At 46.2% G+C, this 27,611-nt stretch overlaps 1 protein-coding gene across 6 annotated transcripts in view; it reads right to left on the bottom strand.

The window, feature by feature from the left end:
• Positions 1 to 27,611, bottom strand: part of MAD1L1 (mitotic arrest deficient 1 like 1) — a 367,938-nt gene that overhangs the window by 82,785 nt on the left and 257,542 nt on the right. For all 6 annotated transcript variants that reach the window (XM_063344898.1, XM_063344899.1, XM_063344900.1 and 3 more), the window contains one exon: positions 8,202 to 8,392. In XM_063344898.1, coding sequence (XP_063200968.1) covers positions 8,202 to 8,392 — 191 coding nt within the window. The remainder of the gene's footprint in view (positions 1 to 8,201; positions 8,393 to 27,611) is intronic.

The following is a 27,611-nucleotide window of genomic DNA, read 5'->3' as shown; positions in this document are numbered from 1 at the left end:
AGGTGATGTCGTGACACAGTCTTGCTGCGACTGAACACACCGGCCTTGGAGCAGCCCAGCACCATCAGAGTGGCCCAGAACAGGCAGGAGAGATGGCCTGTCCCCCTCCTCCTTGTGTCTAAAGACAGACAAATAATTGAGACCGGGGAGCAGTCAGGAGTGATGGCACAGATGTGGGGTACCCAGACACTCAGGACTTTTCACCCCACAAAGGATAAAAACCTCCAGCAATTTCCACTCCTTTTCACGGGCAGCTTTGAACGTCACCATGCACAAGCAACCATTGCTGACATGGCTCTGTGTGTTCTGCAAATTCACAACAGAGCCGCCAGGGAAAGCGACAAGCATGCATCAGAAGTGCCTCTTTTTTTTTTTTTTTTTTTGTCAAAAAGGCTTTTTGACACTCATTTCATGTGTGCTGCAGCGAGACCTTTGTACTCCCCCATCGCCTGGACTCGAAGGCATGGCCTTTTCCTTCAAGGGTGCCAATCACACGGGCTCCAAGCAGAACATCTTTTGAAACTACCAGAGACTCAAATAAATAAATAAATAAATAAATAAATAAAATATATAGAAGAGATTTAATGCCAGCTAAAGGTGGCGGGTACCCACAGAAAAGGAAGGGAGCAGCCATGCTGCACCACACCGGCTGCGCCTCGCGTTGAGGGACAATGTGCTGCGTCCACTCACGTAGAACAAAAGCCGGCTGCACTGGTTACATCTCCAACCTGCTCACACGCAGCTTCCCCACCACAGAACGTTCTGAAAAGCTTCCCAAACCCCTGCAGATGGCAATATCCCGCACCCAGGCGAGAGGCACAGAGAAAACCAGAAGGTCGAGCGACCTAGAGCAAAGCCCTGTGGCTGTGTAGCGGCAGAGATGGGAACAAGAATCCAGGAGGGGTTTGCTTATGTCCCCTCTTCTTTATCTATTATTTGACGCCATCTTCATCTGGCGGAGCATAAACACAGTCCCGTCAGCCCACACAGTCCTTTGTAAGCTGTTCAAATACAGCAGCGGGCAGACGCAGACGTCCTTCTCTCCCGGGACTTCCCGCCGGGAGAGCGGGCACAGCCAGCGACAAGAACAAGTCTTCTTCGACAAACTGCAATCGCACAGGTGCTGGGAGCATGGGGGAGGAGAAAAAGGTAAGTCAGCCAGGACCTGCCCTCCCTCTGTGCTGGGCTGCCTGGCAATGCCATGCGGCACAAGGTCCTACACCACGCATCCCTCCCGGGCCACACATCTTGCTACACCAGCCCGGATGCTCTGGGTTAATTAAATTCTCATCAGTGACCTCTGCTCCACGTTCGTGCGGCTGACTCTCCTGAGAAAGCATGGACTGCCTCTCTCATTTCATTAAATAAGACATATTTGAATGAAGGAAAAGGAGATTTGGAGGGAGGTGAATCACAAACTAATTAAAAAAAAAAGGCAGTAATTAAAAAGCAGTAATTAAAAAGATTCCAGTAATTTCGTTACTTATTGTTGTTGCAGACACCACGGAAACATGCTTGAGGTCCTTCAGCTGGGATGGCTGATGTCTGCTGCGTCCTGTTGCCTGGATGAGGCCATGAGCAGAACTGTCAGTGACGGTGGCTGAAATTAGGTGCAGAAGTTGTGGGAATAACTTCAAAACTGCCTTTTTCCAGTGCCCTGCTCCTTTGCTGAGAGACGGGGAGTGCAGGCGGAGAGGCAGAGCTCACGGCACCAGCTGTGGGGAGGGAAAGCAGGGGGTACGGCACTGGCACTGCCACGTCCTTGGGGTGTGATGGAGCACGGGGAAGGGAAACTGCAAAAGCAACTCAGTGGCCAGCAGCTGATGATTACGCAGCAAACAGGGAAAAGCAAAGGAACAGCCTGAATCTCAGATGGCATCTGCAAGCCAACCTCACGTTTTCTGCCTGAAAACAGCCCTTGTTTTTTTGAAGTGAGGGGCTGCGTATCTGTCTCGCAGCGTAACACATCAGTCACTCCAAGAGAGAGGAAAGCCTGAACTCACTTCTGTTACCCGCTGCACCCATCAGCAAGACAAATCTCTGACCTTTTGGAGAGCTTCACATGTACCATCCTCCCGCTAGTCAGGAAAGACTCAGTCACTGGAATAATTCTCCAGCATCATCAGCATTAATTACCTGCATGGCTGGGTCTACCCTGGCAGACTCGCAGGCATGGCAGGGAATAGGAGCGAGTGGTGCCAACACGCTGGAAGCGGGTGTTGTGCCAGACCGACAGGTACCAGGGGAGCGTATTCCCCAGCCCAGAGCTGCTCTGCGTTCCCCATCAGCACAGGCTCTTTATCCTCACAACAGTCTAGTGTGACATTGGCAGGAGCATCATCGCCCTCGTACAGATGGAAAACGGAGGCAGAGAAAGAGCATTAACTTCGCTCAGTTGGAACAAGGCTTTAGCCCAGCCTCCTGAACTCTTGGAGCAGCGTATTTTTGATCAGAAATTCTGCAGTAAAAAGAAAGTCTTCTGTAAGATCTTCCCCAATTCTACTATCCTCGAGGTGATGGGTTTAATTTGAAAAAAAAACCAACCCTAGCCTGCCCTAGGGGATAAGCAGTTGTTTAGGGAAGCTCATGCAGTAAGAGAGAAACTGTGTTGGGAGGAAAAAAAGCATGAGAAAGAGCAGAATAAGATGAAGACAGTTGCAAGAATTATAGCTAGGTCCTAACATGAAACAGGCTGCTACGACATCTGAAAGAAAATGATGTATAGGAAGTTTAAATACAGGGATTTGATGCTGTAACACCACAGATTTGCTCAACAGCTCCTGTTTTAGAGCTGCTGATTAGTGTAACCCAAGATGGGTCCTTGCTGACCCTTCCAGGAATCCCAGCGCAATCATCTGGCAGCAGAGCATCGTGCTCGCACGGCGACGGCAGGCAGAAACCAAGTCTCCAGCAACCACACGGGCAAATTGAAAACAAAATATAAAAATAAAATAACTTGTAATTAACAAGAATGAGGAGTTAACAGAGGCCTACAATCTCTAATCAATCTCTTGCTGCCTGGCCTGCTCCACCGATGAGCCCCATTGTTATTTTTGATTGTGTGTGCAAGAGCGCGAGACGGCTGCTGGAAGAATAGCACTCCATCAAAATTGTGATTTCTTTCTCCTCTCGAGGCTCATCAAGGGTGAGGAGGAGGAGAGGGGAGAAGATAGAGATGCAAAGAGAAACAAACAGCCAGAACACGCTTCTCAGAGATACTCTGCTGGGTTCAAGGAGGAAATAACCGAAACTGCAGGTATGCCGAGCACGCGGACTCCGATCCAGAGCTCCCAACAGTGCTGTCAGCTTCAAGACGAAGCAAGAGCACTTGGGCGAGTAAAAGTAATCCCTGTATTAACCATCCTGCTTATTCTGAGACGAACATCGTTCACTGGTGCGCCCTGGCCAAACTGATGCTGGGGCTGCGCTGGACGCTCAGCAGACTGGACTCGCTCTGTACATTTAACCACATGAGTTCTGTCTCCCCCTTTCAGCTGGCAGTTTGTTGGCATCACTTGGGGTTTGAAAAATAGCCTCTGAGGTCTTTCTTATTGAGTCCAGCCTCATTTCCCTCCCCAAGAAGGGAGAATTAAACTATTACTTCTCGTCCGCGTAGCTGCCCTGTTGCATTTTACACACCCTGCCAAGACAGAGGCAACAGGACGGCAGGGTACAGGGCGACGGGGCAAGCACAGGAAGACCGGGCGGTTAAAGGTGGTGTCTGTCCTTCTGCTGCACCCTTCTCCCATCCAAAGCCTTTATCCCTTTCATCCCACCACGTTCAGCCTCTGCACCCATGGTGAACCACATCCGAAGCAAGGGTTTGCTTTTCGGATTGCCTTGAAGTTAGAGAGTGACAGTTCCCCTCAGAGATCTGCAAACCAGCTCTTGACGTAACTCCTTAAAGAAGTTTGCATTGAAGAGCGTGTGTGCACGCTGGCTGTTAATTTAACAGGTTGCAGAAAAGCTGTTGATTTTATTACCATATTACCCATTCAAGAGGGCACCAATAAAGGTTTTATTTTGCAGCAAGAAGTGCCAGCCCCGTCGCTGGCAACTTTCTCAAGCTGTGTCATAATGCTTCTGGTTTTGTTTGCTGTCTGATATCTTGGGTATTCTCTTTCAAGGCATCAAGCCCACCATCTTGGGGATGCTCTTCAATAAACTACCGCTGGCATTTGGGTTTCCATTGGATAATTTTGACAGAAAATAGCAACACAGGCGAGACCTGGAAGCAGACAGCATTCCGCACTCTGCAAGCCCGGGTTCTGAGGATACAGAAAAGACCTGTCTAAAGGCAGCCTTTTGGTCAAGTGTATTTATGAGCTCGGGCACGTAACACCGCTGTGACACTGGGAAGAGTTTGCCTGTTTTAACTTCCTTACCAACCAACTTAGACACAAATAACTTACACATGAATTACTAAGAAATCCAAGCACGCCTTTCTGAGAAAGCAGAGGAACCTGAAACCAGAAAGGTTTCAAACACTGCCAGATTTGATGGAGCTGTTACACAGGACCAGATCGATTGCCTTTTCAGTCCAGGATCCTATCAAGAACAGTGACATTCATGCCACGACGGTGGAAACAGTTTACCTGAAGCACAGGGAATAATCAAGCACAGATTCCTCTCTCTGAGCACTCTTCTTGCTCTGCCTTCTTCACTCAGGTCTTCATTCCCAAGTATTTCCAGGGATGGAGTTGAACGTTGCCAGGTACGGCAGCAGCAAAACCATGTGCAGACACAACCCAGAAAATAAGCATGGGAATTTTCTTCCTAACCTCCATACTAAGAGTTTGCCTTTACACCTCAAAGCAGAGGGCTCTGCACATCCCTACTTAAGTTAAGTGTAAATATTTAATGTAAGCTAGGTATTATTATGTGTCCACAAAGGTATCTTAACATTTTAGCAAACCTACTGAGCTCTTGCTCTTAGCAGCACCTTGAAGCCACAGGGTCTAGAAAATGAAAAGATTTCCACTCTTCTCATTTTAAATTGATTGGCTTCAAATGCTTTGGCCGGAGCTATCTCTTTAGGCACACAAGAAGAAAAAGTCCATGATTTAATTTCTCTCCACTGTTTGTTCATTTGTACAAGCGTCTCCAAATCATCTCCTCTTCAAATTTGACCAGTCTCTCTGTTTACCAAAAGACTCTTCTTTGTCTGAAACCATTGTCATTGCCTTTCTAAAGGCCTCATTTCCTAACTCTCACCCAGGATCTACCCGGAGACAAGGGTAAACAGCGCAATGTACACGCAGCCAAGCAATGACACCCTGATTCGCCACCGCTTAATTCCAAGTTGGCTAAGCTGATTTTGAGGCTCCCCAGGAATGTTTGTTTGTTTTAATAGATATCTTTAATGGATTGTTCCAGAGACAGTCAATGCAGTTCCTGGATCTCTCATGGGTGGCCCGGCCTAGACGCACCAGGCGGGCGTTGGGCAGAACGCGCAGCCTGTGTTATGGCCAACACATCTCCCGTACCAGCAACGGTAATAGAATATCAAACTGTCAAGTGCCCCAGTAACTATAATGCATCACATCCCACTAAAATACCATCAGAAACTAAACTCCTGGTGAGGAATTTATAACACCGCTTTCCGCGGCATTTAATTAAAAGAATAAAAAAGAGCAAACAAGCGAGAGCGAGCTGTGAAGTCTGAGATGCGCCTTGCTGCCTACGCACTCACACACAGAGGGTCTGAAAAACCACCGGAACATCCCTCAAGTTGATGAGCTCATCTGTTGCATCGATAGGAATCGCCAATACTGATACGGTTTCGTGGAAATTCACTGCTCTTTTATGGATGCAGTCATTTATATTCACAGCATGGCACTGTGGTTAACCCTTTCACTGAAGTAGTAATTCCAATTAATGCGAACTGGCTAGACACATATGACATCTAGATAATAAGCTCTACTACAGTAACAGCATACCTTGGTCAGGAAAACCAAGCACATCTTTCATCTCCATTTAGCTTTGAAGGGGTTACGTTACAGTGGCTCCTATCGCATCCCTGCTATTGAAGCCTCCCTGAAAATTAAAAGCCACCAGCAGTGCTACTGAAACATGCTCTAAAGTTTACAGGCAAACTACAGAAGCTTGTAAAGGGCCAGGGGACTTCTCCGGTTTAATTATATAGACCCTGTTCCATAAATTGCTTGAACGGAATAAATACAAATAGCTTTCCCTGCTTTGTGACCTCTTTGGGTTAATGAAATGCACACAAACGCCCACTGTCTGCTACCGCTCAGAAATTCCACAGCGTAAACACAGAACCTCGCTGGAAGCCGTAGTCAGGATTCAAGCCTTGGTACGTACATGAGAACCAGCTGCCTGGACTCAGCAAGGAAATAATTTGTTGTTTATATTCTACTGCTATTCTAAGCTGCAGACGGTGGGAATTGTCTGCGATTTACCAAACAGGGAGAAAGACACTGAGATTTTGTTGTTGAGGCTCTAATTAGCAAATCTGCTTCTCTTACCCAAAGAGGTGTTTGAGGTAAGAGAGGCTGAGGAATTCCATGAATCAATAAGCAATCCAGCCTTGGCTTTGGCAGACGCGAGATCTCAGAACTGCTGCTCCTCTACCTGGCAACACTTACCTCCATCCTCTGGACATACTTGGGAATAGACTTGAGCGAAGAAGAGACAGCAAGGACTGTGTTCAGGAAGAGGAATACTTGATTATTCAATTCTCTTGCATGTAAATTATTTCTACTGCTGTGACATGAAGGAGAATTTGATCCTACTGGAGACAAACTACTGAGACCAGCCAGCTCTTGTTCAGGTGGTCAGTATGAAATTTTCTCATGTTTTCTTAACCTTCTCCAAGCACACACCTCTCATACGACGCAGAAAGAGCCTCTACATGTATGGTCTGCGCATGGCATCCAACAGACATCTCCAGGAGTCTGCTGAAGTTTCATTCGCTAAACTTTTAAGACTACGGGTGAGACCACAGGCCTCTGGAGGTCTTAGAGCTGACAGCATGGCACCATCTCAATGGAAAACTGTTCTCAGGAAACCAACAGAGTTCTCCTTCTCCCTGGACACTGAGTTTTCTTTTATTGCTCCCATTTCTCTCAGTTAGTCCAGAAACTTCATGAGGCCATGCAATACAACTGTTCTGGGGGCATTTTCCTAGTTTTACTCGGGATCCTAGATGCTGTCTTATACTTACCCTCACTTGCTTTATTTAGTGGGGTTTTTCCTGAGGCTCTAAAGTTGCAGAACAGGAAAACGATTGTCCTGTTCTGTAAAGAAACAATACTACAGCAAGCCACACGCGGCACACAGAGTAGGTCTGCAGATACAGAACTTCTCCAGGTCCTGCTTGTAGAGTGCCCTCCTGTACTGAACGCCTCCAAAACCCTTATCCTTCTCATAAGTGAGACTCACCCCAGGCAGATCAGTGGGAGGCAGGTTCGATTTTAAGTGCCAGTTGTGTTTGCCACCAAAAAGAACAAAGTTCTCCCACTGACCTGTAAACTTGGGCTGTTAACACTTGGACCAACGTAAAGATGGCACTTAGCAGCTTGGTGACTCTAATGTCACACCTCAGCTCTCTAATGTATCACCCCAGCTGTGCTGGTTGGAAGGTAACGCAGAAGAAAGACAGCGCCTCTCAAGCCAGATCCCAGCCGCAGCCCACCCAGCTAGACCAATAAAGGTACCAGACCGACAGAAGACAGACTGTTACTGCTACTTATCTGTGCTCTTCACATAAATGGCACTTCACACACACAAGGATGAGCTGCTGCTCAAAAGGGATTCCAATTTACATAAAGGCAAGATGATGGCATGCAGACAAGCCAGAGGACAGCAAAGGCAGTAAAGACACATATCTCAGTGAAGTAAGGATGAAACCTTGATGGTTACATAAGGTTTTATTACTGCGGCATATATAACTGATAATATAAAAAAGGTGAAGTGCAAGGCCAGATGCCTTAGGTACTATGCATATATAGTCTCTTCTCTTTACTCCTGAATTTGATATATAAGTGGGAGACCAAATGCCAAACCTTCTAAAGTCATTTTTCAGAAGAAGAAAGGATCTTTACTTCCCTCGTAAGGAACAACCTGTCATGTAGCAGGGGGGCAGTGATTTTCCAGTCGAAGCACTGAGTAAGAGCAAATACATTCTGGCATGCTGAAGACCCAAGGAAGGAGGTGCAGCGAGGAGTGCGCCGACCTACCTTAAAAAGCAGGCAGTCCCCTTGGTGCTCGGCGTAAATGGAGGTGAGGCGATACTGGTTCTCCGTCGTGATGTCAATCTGGTACCCTGTTAGTGTGTAGCACACCTTGCGGAACTCCTGGATCTTGGTCTGGAAAACTTCTTTCAGACGCTGGTTTTTCAGTTCTGCACTTTCCACTTGCTTCTTCAGCTCTGCGTAAGGGAAGAAAACGGGTATTTTGTTATACGTCATCAGCACAGAGCCCCTGTGTGGTATTTACAGTGCTAGCCAAACTAAGTGAATTGAAAAGGTTAATTAATTTTCTTTAAAAGTGAATTAAGCAGGCAGAGTAAAGAAAGAGGGAAGCTAGATCCCTCTCCTCCTGGTCCCAGCAGACCAAAAGATAATACCCTAGGGAATAAGGAAAACAGGCATGTCTTGGTGGGATGGATTTTTCTCTTGCTCAGCCAGCCCTTTAACAACGTGCTACAAAATCCAAAGCTATAGCATCCATTTCCCCCCTCATTTTATTTTCTACATGGAACCCAAGAGAAGGGTGTTACGCTACAGGAAGCAAGACAGTGGAAAACCAGTAAGAAATACGCCTCTGTATGGTTGCATCAGGAGGAAGCTGCCTATGAGGGAAATCTCCTCCAACCGACTCCGGATTTGACTGTAAGTGCTTTGATCTCAAATTGACACACTGCTTAGGAATCCCTTCAGATTTGGGAAGGGGCTTTTATTGAGAGAAAAAGCCTGAAGAGCACTGCTGCCTCTTCGCATTTGCTACCTTAGCCGGACTAGTCCCCCGCAGAGCGGTGCTGGGAGGCTGCCTGCCACTCACCCCCTATTTTATTGCTACAAAGGGAGCTGCCAGCGCTGTGAATCCTTCAAGAGGATACACAACAATTACCATGAATCTTTCACCCAAGGTGCCTGCCGAGTAATTAAACCTCAATTTATCCCCCCATTAATTTCAGAGATTGGCTTTACTTTAATATACACCAGAGATGTCTCCCAAGTCAGCCTGTTTTATCAACACTGCGGTCCAGGGTCGGAAAAACCCCCTGACTCTTTCTAACAGCAAACAAATAGACTTCCTCAGGTAGCTCCTTGTCATTCTGAGCTTTAAGGCTTCGTCTGTGCTCTGATCAGACATAATTGCAGCATGTGTAGGCCATACATCTTTATTTTAGCTAGCTCAAGGTCCAGCACCACGATAGCATAAACTCCGGTGCAAGGTGACTGCTTGAGCACAAAGGAAGGTTTTTTGGCTGGGCTTATACGGCCCACACTGAAGCATTATTGTCTCCTGAGCGAGCTGGAAAAGTTTTTGCTCAAGTATTTGCCAAAAAGCGTTTCCATCAGCCTCCCAAGCGTAGCGCGGGAAGCACGTAGGACAGTAACTGCAAGGCCAAGGACTTGCCTGTGATTCACCTCTGAGCAGCTGTGAGCGCACCAGGAGAACGCGAGACTCCTCTTATCTTCTGTACTGCTTTAGTTAGGCGCTCCGGGTGGGACAAAGGGATAATTCAACATGTTAAGTTAAAGTGCCTTAAACGCCACTGAGGATGCCCCTGCTCAGAAGTGCTTTGGCCTTAATCCAATTCAGCTTAATCCCCAGGCAAGGACAGGAACTCTTTAATGGTTAAAGAGAACTACATGTCCCTTTACTTCTGAGTGAGAGCATCCACGCAGGGAGAGTTAACGCTGGCCAACTCCTCACCTTCGGTTAATTCAGTCCCACCTTCCTGAGCGGCCTGCGGAGACGATGTCTGAGCAAACTCTTTCCCCTACTCCGGGTCTCCCCCCAGCGCTACCTCGCTTTATCGAGGGGAACAAGCCACTCTTGGGGATCATCACATACCAGTTTGTTTATTGAAACACTGCTGTACAGGGAAACCCCCAACTGCTGGGGGATGCAAGGTAAACAGAGCATCCACACCCCGCTTACGAGCCCGAAGGGTTGTGGGTTACACACTGCCCCTTCTCATGGCCTTGGAAAGGCTGTGTCTTTCCTGGCCACTCACCTTCCCATTCCTACCAAACTCATCACCGTGTGATTAACTCAACCCTTCCTTGGATTGTTACAACCTTTTCCCCATCATCTCAGCTGGGTCTGGGCCTTTGATTAATTAAGTAATCAGCCTCTGAAATCAGGAGGTTAATTGGCAGCTCTGACCTCAATATTCTCACAGTCTTCATGCAGCTACGCAACTGTTAAGGACAAAATCCTATATATGAAAGTAAAAATTCAGTGACCACATCGCAGTGGTAAATAACATTTCGCCACTGTCAGAGACAGCACTGCCTTTAATATATCGCACACGTCCAACAGCGATATTTTTTTTCCTAATAAATGCAGCCTAGCCTTGGAAAAGTAAATCTGCCTTTTCCTACTGCATCGCGGAGGCTGCCTTTCCTGACTTTTATAACCTTGGAGCTGGATGGCACCCTAATTCATGAACTCCCCGAACAGCTTTTGTTATTCATGAAGAGTTAGCGCGTTTTCCACTGTTTTGTCTCTCAGACTTGGTACTGCTTACGGCCATCGCCAGCGTCCTCGCACCCCTTGGGTTGCAGCCTTATCGCCCGCCCGACAGCGCTGGCCTAGTTACACTACACCCTTGTGCATCTGGAACAGCAACTAAGCGGTAGCAACGCTTTCCTCCACTACCCTCAGGGTGAAAAAGGAAAAACTCTGACTACAGTCAGTCTTTTACGTAAGAAATCATGAGTTTTTCAGTTTAACTGAAGGACTAGCAAGTCTTCACTCCCGACAGCGCGCCCTCGCCTCCTCCCTGCCGTTCCTCCCGGCCCCTTTGCAGTGCCTGCGGCAGTTTCGGTGTATTACTGTTGCCAGCCATCCTGGCTAAAAGAATTCACCTTGCACAAAAAAGCGTTATCTCCGTGTTAGAAGTGCCTTGTGTCAGGCAATGGCTCAAGGTGCTGAACTTGGTAACTGCTCATGTAGATACAGCTGAAGGTGCCAGCACCAGCCAGTGACAGGATAAAGCCTTGCCATCCCCTCCGTGGCTCCTTTAGCAATTCCCCAACAGCGTTTCTTTAGTGGCACAGCTTGGGGACGGGGCAGGAGAAAACACAAGCAGCTACAGGGACGTAATAGGAATGTTTAAGTTTGCAACTGCCCCCAGCAAAAGGTCTGTTGAACCGCGACTGTAAAACAGGGACGGCTCTTCCTTTACACCCCATTAAATCGCAGTGCTCAGTAGTTCAGCTATAGCAACTGCTGATGCCTACCTCCTGCAGTATTTATTTATCCCGTGGAAACAATTCAGCTCGGGGCTATTCCCAGACTAACCCAGGACAGTGACGAGGACAGTGCCCGCTCCTCTGCTGTCCCCTGAGGGCTCTGCCGACACAACCGAGGAGCCACCTTGTGAGGAGGGTTCACGGAGGAGCAATTCGGTAGGGAGGTAACCTGAGGCTTGAGAAATGTAGGACAGGGTCCCACTTCTGAAGCAAAACCATTTGAGACACCCTAGGGCATCTTTCACAGCTTCCCACCACGCTTCTGCAGGAAAGAGATTTCCTACAGGTTCCGTGTCATACCAGCCAGCCCCAGGCCAACATCTTGGACACTTTGGGGTGTCTAAAATGGCACGGGATGCCCGCGTTTAGGCACAGGACACCTACATTGCCCCACTGCACCATGGCTCTGCCCACGTATGGCCCTGGCACTGCACCCAGAGAACAGCACAAGCAGCACGTGCACTGGCTTGGGGACAGGAATTAATCTTTCTAGTATTTCCCCCCCCAGGTGAAGATGTTAAGCTAAGAGGCAGCTCATTCGCCCTGCATCTGAATTCAAAGACATGACAGCACTAATTCTTAAGCCTCACCTAATACCGCTAATTCCCACCAAATTTCTAGCGCGGTCAGGAAAAATTTATTTAAAAGTCATCATTTGCAGAGTGCAATTCAGCGCGTTTCAGAGCTATGTTTAAGGCAGAGGCGTAGAGGCCACTGGAGTGAGGGAGAACCTTTCAGGACGGGTCGAGGTGCATTAACGGAGCAGGTTTCTGGTGACAGCATTACTGCTTCCACCCGCTTTATCTACCACCTACAGAACATTGAGTGTCTTGATCCTTTAACATCTTTCACAACATTGGGAGAATTAGGTTTAATTACATCTTCAAATGGCAGCGTTTGAAAGCCAGAATCCCTGTATCCAGAGCACTTGTGTGAGATCCCACGTTCGACTCCGATACACTCGCACACACCGGGGCGAGGGAAGGCGCAGGTTGCTCTGCAGAAGCCAGGGATGGGGAAAGTCACACCACAGACATCCTTCATCCCAGAGAAGGGATGCTGAAGCATCCCTCCCTGAAGCGTTAATGAAACAAATAAGAACTGAGAAAATAAGTGTGAGATTTGGCAGGCTATGCCTTGGTCAGGGGTAATGACTGGCTGTTTACTTTCCCTGGAAAAAAAATAAATAAATAAAGGAGGAGAACGGAGAGAAAACGAAAACATTTGGAAATCATACTGCCCCATCTCCTTTGTATTCAGTCTGAGAGTATGCACAAAAAGTTGCGTGTCCTGAAGAGTTTGATGGGGGGGAAAAATCCTCACTGAAAAAAAATAAAAATCATTAACCTGTTACAAAATTATTATTGCCAAATGATTAAATTCCCCCTAATGATGCTGCTTCTTGAAACACCTTGTATTTTCACACACTTATATTGACTTCAATGAATAATTCAAACTATTTTGGATAAATAAATAAAATATGAGCTGGGCTTTTTTGGTCTCATATTGAAAATGTCATTGCTTTTTATTCCATTGCTTTTACACTCCTTACATCTGAAAATGTTCACAGCTGCCTGGAAATACCACAGCTTTGGCTCCTGCTCCGAGTTCAGCTAGGTCAATCAATAGCAATAGCAGCCTCTACACCAAAGAGAACCAAATCCATGCTTAACCTTTTCCCCAGGGAAAGAGGAGGAAACAATGGAGCTCTCAGCATGCCAAAAGTGGCATGAAATTAAATGCACCACTAGTCTTTTCCAGGAAAACACAAATTTGTTCTGCCCGTCCTCAAAGATGCCACAAGCCATGTAGCTGCATTAATTCAGTTGCGATCCCAGCTAATATATCTGTCTCTCAGAGAGGCCTGGAGTCCCTTCTAACTCTCCATTAAAGGTTACTTTCCCTTAGTAACGTGTTTGGGGGTCACTCACTCCAGCACACACAGGACAAAGCATTTACGCAGGAATTCCTGGCCCTGCTGACGCTGCCAGGACGCCTCAGACCGACACCACCCAACATGGCTATGGAGGATATACTGTATTTTTACCAACCCCGCTCTATTTAAACAACAGACTGGTTGGATTTTGTTTCCAGCCTACAGAAAGGATGCCAGTGCCACCTTGCTCACACAAGGTCCATAATGGGAAGAGGAAATGCTCTTTTCTCAATCCCAAGAAGCGAGGCCATCATTACCCTTGTTCTCTCCACCTACGCAGGCTGCTCCTCCCCATTTCCCCAACGCCACGCAGCATCACCCACAGTCACCCCCAAACTGCTATTTAATGACACTCTCCTACTGCAGGTCTGTCCTTCCCGTCGGGCTGCACCTCTAACGCTGCCCGAAATCCTTCCAGTCATTCCCCTGTTCAAACCCGAGCTGAAGTTTTCTCTTCCAGCTTCAGTTTACGAGGAACAGCATCTGAAAAGAGTTCTGTGATACTCTGTGAAGGACACAATATAAAAATAAATTGTATCATATTAAATAAAGGCTAAGAGAAGAGGAGCTGAGCGTTTTCTGGTGTTGGCAAGTTTATGACCATTGCTTTTGAGAAACAAAATTCGCTTTGCTGGATTTTATAGGTATGTTTTATGTCCCGGGTGAGCGGGGGAACCACACGTCCCGGCCGCCCCATGCCATGCTCACCCGGCCTCACCGTCTGCCAGACTCAAATTGTTCTTTGGAAAACTTGCAATTTGTGACATTACAACCATGAATTACAACTTTTCTTGAAGGTAAAAACAGTTTTGTATTCAACAGACTGCAGTGGCTGTTCAATTTTAAACCTAAGTGGTATTTATTTGATCAGTCAACACTGGTTTATTTTTAAACTGTGTGTGTACCATATGGTTCGGTGCAGCTCCCAGCCCCCTCCCGCAGCCACCAGTTTGCCCTTCCAGCAGCTCAGGGAAGGGTTTGCAAAGGCAGCACATTCCAAGCAAAGGTCTCCACTGCCACAGCCAACTCCAGCTCTTGCGCTGCCCAAGGACTCTCCACTGAAAAAACTTCCCGTAGGTTTCTCTTCCCTGAAGATGCTTGTCTGAACCCCCATTTCAGACAACCCACGTACCTTCCCAAGGGTACCGTTTCTTGGAGGCAAGTCCATAATCAACCTTTATCCTTAGATAAACCTGCACGAAGCGGCAGAGGACACCAGGAGGCTAGGGTGAAAGAAGCAGGGCACTGAGGACTGGAGAGAGGAAGCTATGGAAGGGGATAAACTTTCTCTTGTAGTACCTACACACGCATATAACGTGGATTAGGATTAAGTAAAGAGTTCTTTTCTCCTCCTGATAATGCTGAGATTACAACACCAGGTTGCAAAACTCAGCGGCACACTTGCAGTTGGCCGGGTACAGGATTGAGCCCTGGCAGACAAACCCCCACAAAGCAAAAGGCTCCCTCGGGGGATCCCGGCGTGGGCACTGCTTGGAGCTTCCTCTGCCCTTCTCCTCCTCCTGGGCAAAGCTGCTTGGGAGTGGGGGAAGGCAGGAGACAAGCAGGTTTTGGGAAGCCCAGCTCAGCTCCTCAGCCACCCCCACGGCGTGTCCCCGCTGCTCCTGGCAAAGGCAGTGCAGTGACACTAAAGAGACCCCACGTAGCTCTAAAATCACTGGCCGAAACGATGCGCCCAGCCTGTTCACAGCAATCTAGAAATCAGTGGGGACGGCAACATTCGCCCCAGATGCAGGATGAGTTAGCCTCAGGAGAGCTTTTTATTGCCCAAGGTGGACTTCACCAATCAGTATGAGATGGCACAAAGTGTTTGGAAGTTCGGATTGTCACCCTGGTCACAAATTGTGAACCAACCAGAAAGGCATCTCCCTCCAGCCCCCAAACGATGATTAAAGTCTCCCAGCCACACTTCCCTTCCACGTGGCCATTACAGACCAGCAGCGCTTCCCAGAACAAAGTGATGTCAGCCGGAGCTGCAGCCAGTCATTATGCAAAAAATAGCCTCACCTTAAAAATTCAAATATACTGTGTCGCTTCAGTTTACAGGAAAGCAGCTACCTTCTGCTTGTAGAACAAGCCAGCAAATATTAGGCATAAACCTTCCAAGTCCACCTCTTTTCCAGGTAATCTATTTTGGAGTTGTCAAAAAAACCCAAAGCCCGGCACTGGAGCTTTTCATGGGCTGTAGTTCAGGGAAGTCTGGTAGCAAGAACAGGGACATAACTAGTATCACTTCTCAGAGGAAGAAGAATCACTTCTCCACGAGGCTCTTTCCAAGAAGAAGAGTGGTTTTGAAACCACTCAAGTGTCTAACGTAAGAATTAATCCTAGGGACTGCGTAATTAACATAGATAACAGGCATTGTTAACTACATGGGGTGGTCTGCAGGAGCATCTAATGGGCAAATTTATCCCCAGTCTGATCCCCTCCCCTGCGCCCTGCCCATTACCTTGTTTCCACCGGCACACCACTGCTGTTCCTACTACCCAAAATACCGGACACTATTTAATCCTCTGAAACAGCACCCAACAGCTGCTATTAAAACAAACACAGAAAAATTGCTCCAGGAATATTTGTTTGTTCCTTCTCAAGTGAAGATTATTTGCAGGAGTTATAGTCATTCACAATGCAGGGTGGACAATATTCAATCGTGCATTAGAGACCGCTTTAAAGTTTATTATCTAAAGATGTTCACTGAGGCTACAAACAGGAGCTTTTCACCATTAGCAAGAAATGATTTCAAGGTTTCCCAGGAGCATAGCCATTTTGCTCTTACTCCAGAAACCTCCTATGCTCAAATTCTGATGCTGAGACTCTTGGAAATGCTATTTGGAACTCAGTGATAGTGTCCAAGGTGATGTTACTTACAGTATCTTGCCTCCCTCTCTCCCCTGCACTGCGAAGTCTGCGCTCACAACACAAAGATATCCTGGCTTTGCTGGCAGATGGATCTAAATATAGAACTAATAAACACCGAAAGAGATTCCCACCATTCCTAAAGTAGCTTATCAAATAACTATGTGTATCTCGGAGTCCAAGATGGGACCGGATACCACATAGGCATCCTTTAGCTCTGACTTGGGATGCACAGCCCGAACGCTAAACCCTGACTATTTGGAAGGTGGCTGTACGTCAGAACACGCCGCTGCGTTGGACTAAATCCCTTCCTACCCATGAACTGCCTCTCTCCTTGACAGACATTACAACACCATTACCGGCTCCAGAGGTCACTTTTTTGAGACAAAGCCCGGTGCCCCCGTCCCTAGGTAAGGCGGCTTTGCTGAAAGGTCAGCCTGCCATTTCATTTGTTTGCCTGGCCCGGGCTAATGGAAGCGCTGCCGCTGTGCGCAGCACGGCGAGGAAAAACGCACACCGTTTTAGCCAGCCAGCGGGGATGAAAATACAATTGCACCACAACAGATAAAGGCAAGTCTCTGCAGCACACCACCTTATTTGTGTTTTTAATGGGAGAAGATTGTGGAGTCTGTTTTAGGGCTTTTGTTCCAAAGGAAACTAAGCTCTAAAAAGCCTCCACTCACTCCTTCTATTCAATCCTTCCTTTTTCCTGTTTATCCCCTTAATAGTGTTTTGAAGTGTTGGCACTGCAAACATATTGCTCTTGGCCTGAAAGCACTCTGGCTGCCAAGTAGTCAAACCTTCCCCAGACCCTTCTTTTTGCTCTTCGTGCTCCTGCAGCAGGTCCCAAAGGCACTTACTCTGCTCAAAAATCACACCAGACATTTCCCCCGTGTGCTCTTCGGAGTGCCCCGGATCTCCTCTCCCAGGACAGCAGGTTCTGCCCTATTTTTATTGGCATATTTTTCACATTCTACTTCATTTTCTGGTGGCCACTTTATGAAAACAATCCTTTAAAGATGATCGTGGTGGAGCTGAACGAAACACTGGTTCAGCACGGAACAGCACAACGGCAACAGGGGAAAAAGGGCTTTCAAGCAACAAAACTGCAGGAATGTGACACAGACGTAAAGACAAGCAATCTTTTTTCCCTAGAGCATGAAAGATGTTTGGAAACAGAGCCATCTCCTGGATAACCAGGCTTTCAATCACATTATTTCAGCCTCTGGAGCTCGTATTTCCATCACAGGAGCCTGTGGTGTTGTTATGGATAGGGAGGGTTATTTCCCTGAACCTCGTGCTAATGCTCTTGAGCAAGAAGGGAAGGCTTGAAGTCTCCAAGCAATCCCCACAAACTGTCCCGAGACTGGCAGGACCACCAAAATCACCTCTGGGCAGGCAGATGGGAAAGGTAACATCTGTCTCAGCCCAAACGCCGAGTCTCGTTTCCCCGATTCTGAATTATTCATCACGTGCTAACTTCCAAACCAGTTCAGTTTTAAATTTTTAAATATTTAATAATAGGGTATTAAATATTAATGCAATTTTATTAGAAATTTTGGAAGATGGGCACTAAGGCTCTAATTGTTAAGTTCATCATTGGGCCTGACTGGCTACTCAGAGAGACTTTCTGGCTTCCTAGAGAGACAAGGAAAAGGAAAAAAGGCAAAAGAAGTATTTATGGATGTCTCTGACTCTAAATCACAAGACAACACAGGTACATGCACCATTCGTTTTCCAAAATAATCATCTCCTTATGAAAGAGCTGAGAAACCTACACTGGGAACATGCTAGAAAGCCCTCAGCTGCAGTTAAGAGAGTCTTTAAGAGTTTCATTTTGGTGTTGTAGAGGAAGACGTCCATCTCGGCCTAGTGTATCTGACTGGTAAAGGCACAGCTGAGCAGCCTTCGTCTACAAGAGCAACGAGAAAACCAGGCAATGGGTCTCAGCTGTGACTCAAGGCAGCCACAGGGAAAGTCCCACTCAAGACACACCCGAAAGGAGACAGATCCTGCCCTTTTCCCAATGCCTAGTCAGAGGGACCACGGGATGTATAGCTTCTCCCGAGCTGCTCTGACAACTTGTGTTCATTAGATATCCATGCCTGTTTCTCTCCGTGCGGCTCCTGCAGACCGCGTTTTCTTCTTTTCTACCCCCTCCTTTCAAGCAGATGACATCTCTTTAACCCTGATCCACGCTGAGAGAGAGCCCATGTTCCTGTCCCTCTGTATTATGAGCGCACATTCCCTACCGCGCTAGAAATTGTATGGTTCACACAAAAGATGACACATAAGCCCTGGAATTATATGCAAATGAGCAGATCTGTTCCTCACTTCTTACCATTACAACTCTGACTTTCCAACAACTGCATGGGGTAATTCCTGCACCAGCTTTCAAACAAAGGGCATCTCTGTGTTATTAACATCTCACTGCGGCAAGCAGTTTGTCACCTTTCACAAAAATGATCTGAAAAGACACCAGCAATTATTCCTAAAGAGATTATTGGGTGGCCACATCCCAGTAGAGCAGCTGGAAGCTAAAGTGACACAATATTCACTGGGAAAACTCCTTTTTCAAGTCAAGAGAACACGGAACAGATTAAAAAATGAACCAAATTGGAAACAAACACAAAACTAGAGGAAAAGTCAAGCTTGTTCCCTTCAATTTTGTTCATCTCTATACCAACATTAGGAGCATGTCTTCAGGAGAACACTAAAAGCTCCTGATTATGACACAAGATGACAGGACATTAACTTCGGAGCCATATCCTGGGAAGGAGCTTGGTATGTTATAAATAAAAGACCCTGAGGAAGAATGATTCAAGTACCTCTTCCAGCTGCAAAAATCCAGCCGATTTCTAGGTCTTGTACATTTGGTTCTTCCAATGCTTTTTAAGCACCAAGGACTAAACATCTGCAAGACAGACAAGCGTTCCCTTCCTGGGATTGCTGTATAATTCCTAGTTGTGTCTTACAACGGGACGCAAGAACCAACATTTGCACGGCTAATGTTCATGAGTGAAGCGGGGCAAGGAGCAGAAGCCCTGTCTCATTTCAAATAATCACTCCCGGCTCCTGGACAGAAATGAGTAAGTAGGGTCCATGCCTGTGCGAGAAGGAACCAAGGGATCCAGTCACCCAAATTTCTTCAGCAGTGGGGAAAATGGAGTCGGAGAAGGCGATGTTCCACCAGCTGTCCTTTGAGGACAGGTCATTTCTAGTTACACGTCAACATTATATTAAAAAAACCAAACCCACCAACCTAACAGTCTGCCCTTGGAGATAAAAGTAGAATTTTTTTTATGAAGGGAATACTTTTGCTACTGCTGAACTAGTTTATTACCTTCATCTCTGTGAAAAATGCTTTTCATTACTTAGATGAAGCCTCTTCTGAACACCAACACCCCTGTTCAGAGATCTCCTCTTTGGAGCCAGAGAAGCACAAGAAAATCTGTGCAAGTTTCCTCTTTGAGATAACAGCAAAGACAGAACTATCACTGCGCTTCTTGGGTACGTATTGTCAACAACTCTAAACTCAGCCTTTTCATACAACCTATAAACACATTTAAAAAATTATGAGCTCTGCCCATTTGAAGTCCGAGAAACATCTGTACAGCACATAATGGCCCAAACCAGAACCTTTAGCATGCTTCTTTCTTCACTAACATTTTAAATGTTTCTCTACGTCATCTAGAAGGGACAGTCCAGAGCCAGACGTCACATTGCTGCCATACATTCACACAATACATTCCGCAAGCATAGGACAACAAAGCCGACCTGTAGATAATACAGCCAGGGGACAGAACAGATCATGAGGAGGCAAGGACACGCAGCAACCTTGCAGAGTTAATATAAAGCATAATTCAGCATAAATAATTTTTAAAAAGGAGTAGGATTAAGATTTTCAGAGAGAGAGAATGCAGAAGAGATTTCAGGACTGAGTCAAGCACTCTGAGACCTAAAGAATAAAATAAAATAAAACCACAGGGGCATTTGGAAGAACGAGAAAACAATGAGATGGAAAAAGAGAGTGAGCTCACAGCCACCCACAAGGCTGGATGGACCTACCTGGTAAATCCACCACGTTCCAGGGATTCTTAGAGCTCTGGCCAAATGCAGAGCAAGGGCAGTTTAAGTAAAAGATCTAGCTGAATCACCCAGCAGGTTAAAATTGGTACCACTTTTAATTCTTTTAATTCTTATCAGCTGAGGAACAAGCAGGAGTGGTGACTGATTTCCCACCTGCATGTCCAAACTCCCTTCAGCAAGGTGAGCAGAACCACCTGGGAAGACCTCAACTCACAAAAGAATACTTGTGGATAGATCTAATAAGACAGAAGCCCTTTCTTTTTTCTACGAAAGAGGTCTTTTAATGCCTTATAAGCCTTTTTGTGGCAGCAGAAAAAAAACAAACGACAGATTTCTGCTACAATGCAGGAGGCTCAGTATCTCTTTCTTCGAAGGAAAGTCACGGAAAGAGTCTAGTAAAGGGACTCGATAGCTCGAGAGTTTAAAACAAGAGCTTTTGGCATAATTTTGACTGCAAATAATAATAAAATGCTCTGACAGAGGGGGGTTGGGTGGAGAAAAAGGGTGAGGGAAGTAGAAACATATTCTTAATGAAAATCTCATTTAGCAATTTTTTTTTGGATGTGTTCAAAAATTCCACTGAGGTCACCATTCTGGAGAGATGACAAACTCCTGGGATAAAGGGTGGAAAATCCTGGTAGTCGTGTTACATTTAGCAAGTCAAAGATATGTTTGTATAAGGCTGTAGAGGGCTAAATCCATTTTACATGCTGTATGTATTATTAATTTCTGACAGTGGGCTTAGAAAAACCTAATTCGCTGGAATACGAGCTCCCTTTGAGCGGAGGGAAGCCTTTTCAAAACTCATCTTTTATTGACTGAGTCATTTTTGAGTCAATCTGTCTGCTTTCGGCAAGACAAGAGTTTTAAATCTTCTCTCTTTTTTTCCTCCTTTTTGAGTCGTGGCAAGTCTATTAAAACCTGCTAATGTATGCAGCAAGGCCTCTGATTTGAAATGTAATGAATTCTTCAGATAGTGGCAGATTAGGGGGAGAAGATGATAGAAGGAGCCAGAGACGCCAAAAAAAGAACTCTCCAGAAAAAGAGGAGGAGAAGGGTGAGAGGGAACAAGAAAGATTAACCCTTCTTACCCAGAAGAAGAAAAATCTTTAAGCTCCATTAATAGAATCAGTTAAAAAGCAGAAGTAGAAGAGGCAGAGCATCTTCAGGCTTGCCTGGGGCAGAATGAGACAAAGAATAAATGAATCTTTCCTCCTAGACTCTCTTGTAAGATTAGGTAATTCCCTAAGTGAAAAATGAATAACTTAGAGAAAATTAGCTCCATCCATATAAATAAACCTTCACATTCCAAACTCGTCACCCAGAGCTTCCCAGGCGAATGCCCTGAAACATTTTTGCTGTTGTGTAACAGATGGTTTCCTCCTCCCCCCTTCCTTGGGTTGGTTCCAACCGCAGTATCTTTCAGGTGATCTTGTTTTAGCACAAAAATGAGCATTTTGGGTGTAAATCATCAACCCTGTTAGGGGAAGGATGCTCAGCAGTTTTATTGCATTTGGCATCTCTGAAGTGCAGGACAAACACTACCCAGTTAGACAAATGAGAGATTAGCCCTGTCTCCATTTTACAGCTAGCGGAGCTAAGGAAAAGAAAGTCACGGATGCTACTTAACTCCACAGCACTGATCTGGTGACAGCCTGGGCTGAGAACGCAGAATCTGCTGAATCACAGCACAGACCTGGGATATCTTCCTGTTTAACAGGAAAATTCACAGCTCAGCCTTCCATTTGATGGCTTTAAAAAAAAATAAATTCGTTCTATAATAAAGTTGTAATGAAACAAAACCTTAGAGCAAACAGTCTGATGGAGCACAGGTGACGCAGGGGATTACGATTAATCTATAACTGATGCAGGTGAGTAAAGAGGGGAGACTGAGGAACTGGCGTTGGCAACCTAATGCTCCTTTGCTAATGAAAGGCACTGAAATGTTTAAACAATTGAGAAATCCCTAATAACAGAGGCAAAATCCTTCAATTTAACATGCAGCAGAGGTATCTAAGTCCGTGCGTGTTTTGAAGGAGAGACTGTCTTTCCCTACAGATGCAAGGCATTCGGTCCTCTATCATAGAAGTCAAACTACAAAAGGCAAAAAGAAAAGTTTAAAGTGCAAAGTTGGCTCAAAAGCTGCTGGAGGCACAGAGACTGTGCAAAGCAAGCACGAGCTGGAAAAAACAGCAGCAGGAAAGCGCTGCAGTGGGATACAGGACGCAGGTAGACGCGTTATCTTGGAGGCCAGCAAGCCCTGGGAGTTCGCCTGGCTTTTCAAATTGCTCCCAGGTATTGTCTGCTTTTGCTGGCAGAAACACATTTCTTCCCACCCTGGGGAATAACAATGCCTGTCCGCCTGGGCCCACTGTCTCCGAAACTCCGGCACTCCTTGATGTGATTCTCCCCAATGGAGAAGCTGTCTTTTCTTACCCGTCTGTTTGCTTCACAACCCTGACGCGAGAGCCACAAAATTCACCAGACATGAACTTTTACATCTCCACATATTAGTGCTTTTGGAAAGAAGAAGAGGTTACGCTTGCTTTTATGTACGTAGAAACAATCCTGACCTTTAGCTTGGTCCCAACCCTCTGATTCAATAGCTGGCACTCACTCCCTGAATCGGTAATGAACTAAAGGTTACGGCAGGGAGCACGCTGTGCTGCGGATGTACCATTCCTCAGAGAAGATAAGAAACTTAGACCCAGACCATTACAGAAAAGGCAAAGTGTTTTCCTGGCAGAGCATTTGTATTTGGGGACAAGGGCATGAAGCCGGACTGTGCTATCAGCCCTCGTCCTGCACAAACGCCACTCGCGTGGCTGCGTTCTGCCCGCTCCGTTCTCAAGTTAAAAAGACACTTCTCACTTTCTGCTGGAAGGACGGCTCCTGTGTGGCACTAAGCGGTTACCGTATTTCACGCTCGCCGTGGATGCATTTTAGTGATGGATGCAGCAATCCCTGTGCATATTTCCCACAGCTGTGAAGTTTCAGAGCACTTTGGGGGTCCCGAGAGGCGGCCACGCTTATTGCAGCAAGCCCTGCCGACACCAGCCGCTGTACCCCGCTCGGGGAATAGCCTACCCCAGAATATCACTATTTTTTTTTTCCAACTGCAATGTGCATTTCCCCTGCGCAGCCTCGTGATGCCTCCTTCCTGCCCTGCTTGTTTGGAAGATCCTCCTGCTTCTTGGCATTGCTCGAACTCTTCCATCCCTCTAACTCCTGCGAGCTCTGACACGAACACTGCCCTGGTGCGGGACCTAGTGTGTTTGAAATAAGGTCAGCCAAGAAACCAAGATCCATCATGCCTAGTCATCAAAGAGTATTTTGGTGTAAGAAAAGAGCATACCATGCAGATAACCTTGACTCTTGGTCTCCAATGTCCACGCCCAGGGAGCGAGCGTGCAGAGAAACCTGCTCTCGCGTTGCAGCCGTCCAGGAGAAGGATTCATTTCGGTTTTGGTTCAGAGGTGGTTTCACACTCTGCTGCTCTGAAGTCTTCTCATGGGAGCCAATGACACCCAGTGCCACGGAGACCGTGCTGCTGGCACGAACCGCGCTGCTGGGGCAGGTCAGCCAGAGGTTTAGGAAAAATATACGTTGAGGGACAAGTGAGGAAAGGAAAAAATGGTACGCACAAAAGGTCTCTGCGCATGGGATGTGCGAGTAGCGAAAAATAGATTTACCCAACTAGGCTAAATCAATGAATTAGCTCTGTGCTCGAAGAAAAAGTTATCATTAAAGGCTGTGCTATTCAGTAGCTCACTTTACATCTGAGAAAAGTCTGCAAAAATCCTCTTGCATTATCCCTAGCCCTATAGATTTTTTCTTTTCATCTGAGGCTCAGAGTGGGGATTACTCATTAAGGTGCAGTGGCCAAATCACATTCAATCTATTCTCTGTTAAAATAAAAAAAAAGCTTTGGTCTTTCCTGTCCTCTTCCATTTCATTCCCTTCCCACGTCCACATCCAAAGCATTTACCTCCAACTTTTAATAGCTGCACAAGTCCTGAATACCAAGAGGAGACACAGGATGATACTAAATAATGATACTCCTCTGTCCTACGGGCTGCATCCTACTTCACCACCAAAGAATAAGAGTTTGTTTAAAATCTTCATCTACTACTCAACCCAGTAACGGTACAGTCAGCAATTGCATTGACTAGTTTTGACCTGCGCAGTTTCCATGATTCCACCCCTTTCTGGGCACAGGGAGGTTGCAGTAACGGGGACAGCAGTGCTGGCAGGCAGCCGAGCATCTGGGCTCAACCGCGTCGCCGCGCTGAAGCACCTGCAGTGGCAACATCTGGCCACCCCGATGCTTCACCTCGCAGCACCAGCTCGAGCAGATGTGCTCAGCGAGGGCTTAAGGAACCGAGAGAGCCAGCTCTGAGCTGCGCCAGACCTGCCACCGCTCCTGCCACCGCTCCTGCCACCGCTCCTGCCACCGCTCCCGCCAGCCCAGGGGGACCACAGCCCAGCAAACCAGGCAGCTAGTAAGTACAGCCGCGTATGGTAAGAAAAGCAAAAGCAGACAAAAGAAATACCTTCGCAGGCAGGTGAAGCACTAAACTACAGGCAACTAAAATGCTTTTACCACATTGAGTTTTTACAGAAATGCGTGTGCTTTCTCGCAGCCACAGAAGTCAGAGGCTGTAAACATCTGCTCCTTCACGCAGTCTCTCTCCCACAATGTTTTGATTTAGGTATTTTCCTGTAACGTTTGCAACTTAAACACATCAGAATTGTGCCAAGGCTTCTGAAACAGTAAAAGGGATTGGAGTTATTGGAAAAGCGAAAAGTTAGTAAACCCAAAGTCACTATAACAAACTTAGGAGAAGCCTCGCATTGCTCTGAACCATTCCAAAGCAGAAGAGCTGAAATATCCAGGAAGCATCTTTCCAGTAAAACTAAAATAATCTCTCTTTCAGCATGAGACCTACTGAGGTTTCTTGGCCCTTTGGATATTATAATCTTCCCTACGGACAGCCATGTGTCAGTTACAACACCGAAGTATTGTAGCTGGTAGACATTATCAACAGCTGCTTCCAAAAGTTAGCGAGCTGGAAGCAAGGCACCGCTCTTGTATTCTCTGCTACTTATTCTGCCGCTCTATTAATTTTATTTATTTGTATTAGGATTCCAAAACAAAAGAAGTCAATTATGGCTTACTAGGAAGTATAAAGAACTTGTGTAATTTGCCTTCTGATTTAGTTATCAACACAAATAGACGTGCTGCACTAAGAAGTAAAAGATAAAGCCATAAAGCAAGGTTCACATTATTTGCAGCCGCTTGGAGTGAAAAAAAAAAAAAATTAGAGAAAAGCTAAAGAGATTTTTATTAATGCTTTAGATGACTTAGAAAAAAGTCACTTAATCATAACATTGTAAACAAGGAAGTTCTACAGCAGTATTTAAAAATATCTGAAATTGTTTCTGGAGCCCCATTGATTTGAATTAGGCAGCTGCATAATCACAGGGGCTGCAATTTTAATGAACGTTTCAACAGGAAATGTGGAGCTGATTATATATATCAAAACAGGAAAGAGCCAAATGCTGCAGCTCCTCTTTTTTGTGTCGTTGTTGTGTTTATTACCTTAGTCTGCATACCCAACCCAACTCTCGAACCACCCGGAACTCACCTGCCGGCCCCTCTGGCTGGCGGCAGCTCCCAGAGCTTCTGGCTGCAGCTCCGCTCCTCCTGGCCTCATACATGTCATTAGGCACAGCATTTGGAAAAATAATTAGTGATTCAATCGGATTTTACACTGGATCAAGTGACTGGAAACTTCAATGCTGCGCTGCAGTTCTCCCTTAGCATACTTTAGGGCATGTTATATATACTTAATTAAATAATGTTTATACAGTGCTTTGAAGAAGCAAGGAACTCTGGAAGGGCTGGGTCGGGTTTGCAGAAAGGAAAAGAGCAGAATGGGCACTGAGGGAGAACAAAGCTCCGAGAAACCAAACACCACCTTGTTTTCAGGAAAGTTTCCGGACATCTGAGAAAAAAAAATATGTCAGCAGCTTCCAGCATCTAGGTACTAAGAAAGAAAGAAAAGCTGTAAAACAGGGGATGCTGCGAAGGCACTGAGATGTCAACGTTGCTGACACCGACGTGAGAATAAGAGAGCCAGAAAGGCAGCAGCACCTCTACAGAAGAAAAACTTTGCATACACACAGGCACAAGGCATTGATTATTACTCTGTTTGCAAGATAAAGATTCAGAGTTGTAGGCCTTGATGAAACAAAACTGAACGCACTCCACTCCTGGGAGCGCTCCTATTCCTCAGAGTGGGAGCTAATGGAATAAAAGCATCTTGTTTCCTATTATTTCATAGCGAGGGAAGCAGGGCTTGCTTCGCTGAAGAGAGGGTGCTTTGTCGGCTGCCTGCTAAAGTGCTAAAATACACTGCAAAATAAACAAATGTGTTCACCACAGAAGTCTTCCCGGTTTGAAAGAGGGGACAGTTCTTCACCGAAGTACCCAGAGCAAGCGCCCCAGGGGTGCGGGTCACGAGGCGGGGAGAAGGCCGGGTTCTCCCGTGGGTCAGGGTGAGACACCCCACAAGTCCTCACGAAGGGCAGCTGCTCCAAACCTCTACTAAAAGAATTTGGAGCACACCAAAGCAAGCTGTGGGTAAACGCCCTCCCAAACGGCAAAGAAGGAGGGACGCTGCATCCGGCCCTTTGCCACCCTCCAGGGCACGCGGCAGGGAGAGTGCTCCAAAGAGTTTCCAGCAACCGACGAAAGCAAACAATGTACGTAGAGAGCTTTAAAAATGATTGCAAAGAGAGCCCTGAGCTTCTGTTTTGTGCTTTTTTTTTGCCCTTTTTTTTTTTTTCTTTGCCTATAACTAAATTACATGATTTCTTTGCAAGTCTAATTAAGCAGTTAATTGATGCTGGTGCCCTTTAGCATCTGGCATTTAAGATTAAGTAAATAAGGAGAAAAGTGCATGCAGCACCCAGCAATAATTAAACATAGCAAGGGTTTGTTCCCCCACCCTCCCCCATTTTAACCTGTTATGTTTAAATCTCGGAGGATAACTATCTTTAACAGCCTCAAATACACTTACACACCATATAATGATACTTGACAACAGTATTTTTCCTCTTAGAGATGGTGAATAGTAGGTGTATCTTTGATCTTAACCAGCAGGTTTTATTTTACACCTTGCACTCAGTGGAAAGAAGAGCTTCGCTGCTGCGTCTCTACCCAGTTGAAGAGTATGTTAAATGGACCTTCATGG

Source organism: Chroicocephalus ridibundus, chromosome 8, assembly GCF_963924245.1.
Source record: "Chroicocephalus ridibundus chromosome 8, bChrRid1.1, whole genome shotgun sequence".
Lineage (NCBI taxonomy): Eukaryota > Metazoa > Chordata > Aves > Charadriiformes > Laridae > Chroicocephalus > Chroicocephalus ridibundus.
This window is presented reverse-complemented; position numbering and strand designations above follow the sequence as displayed.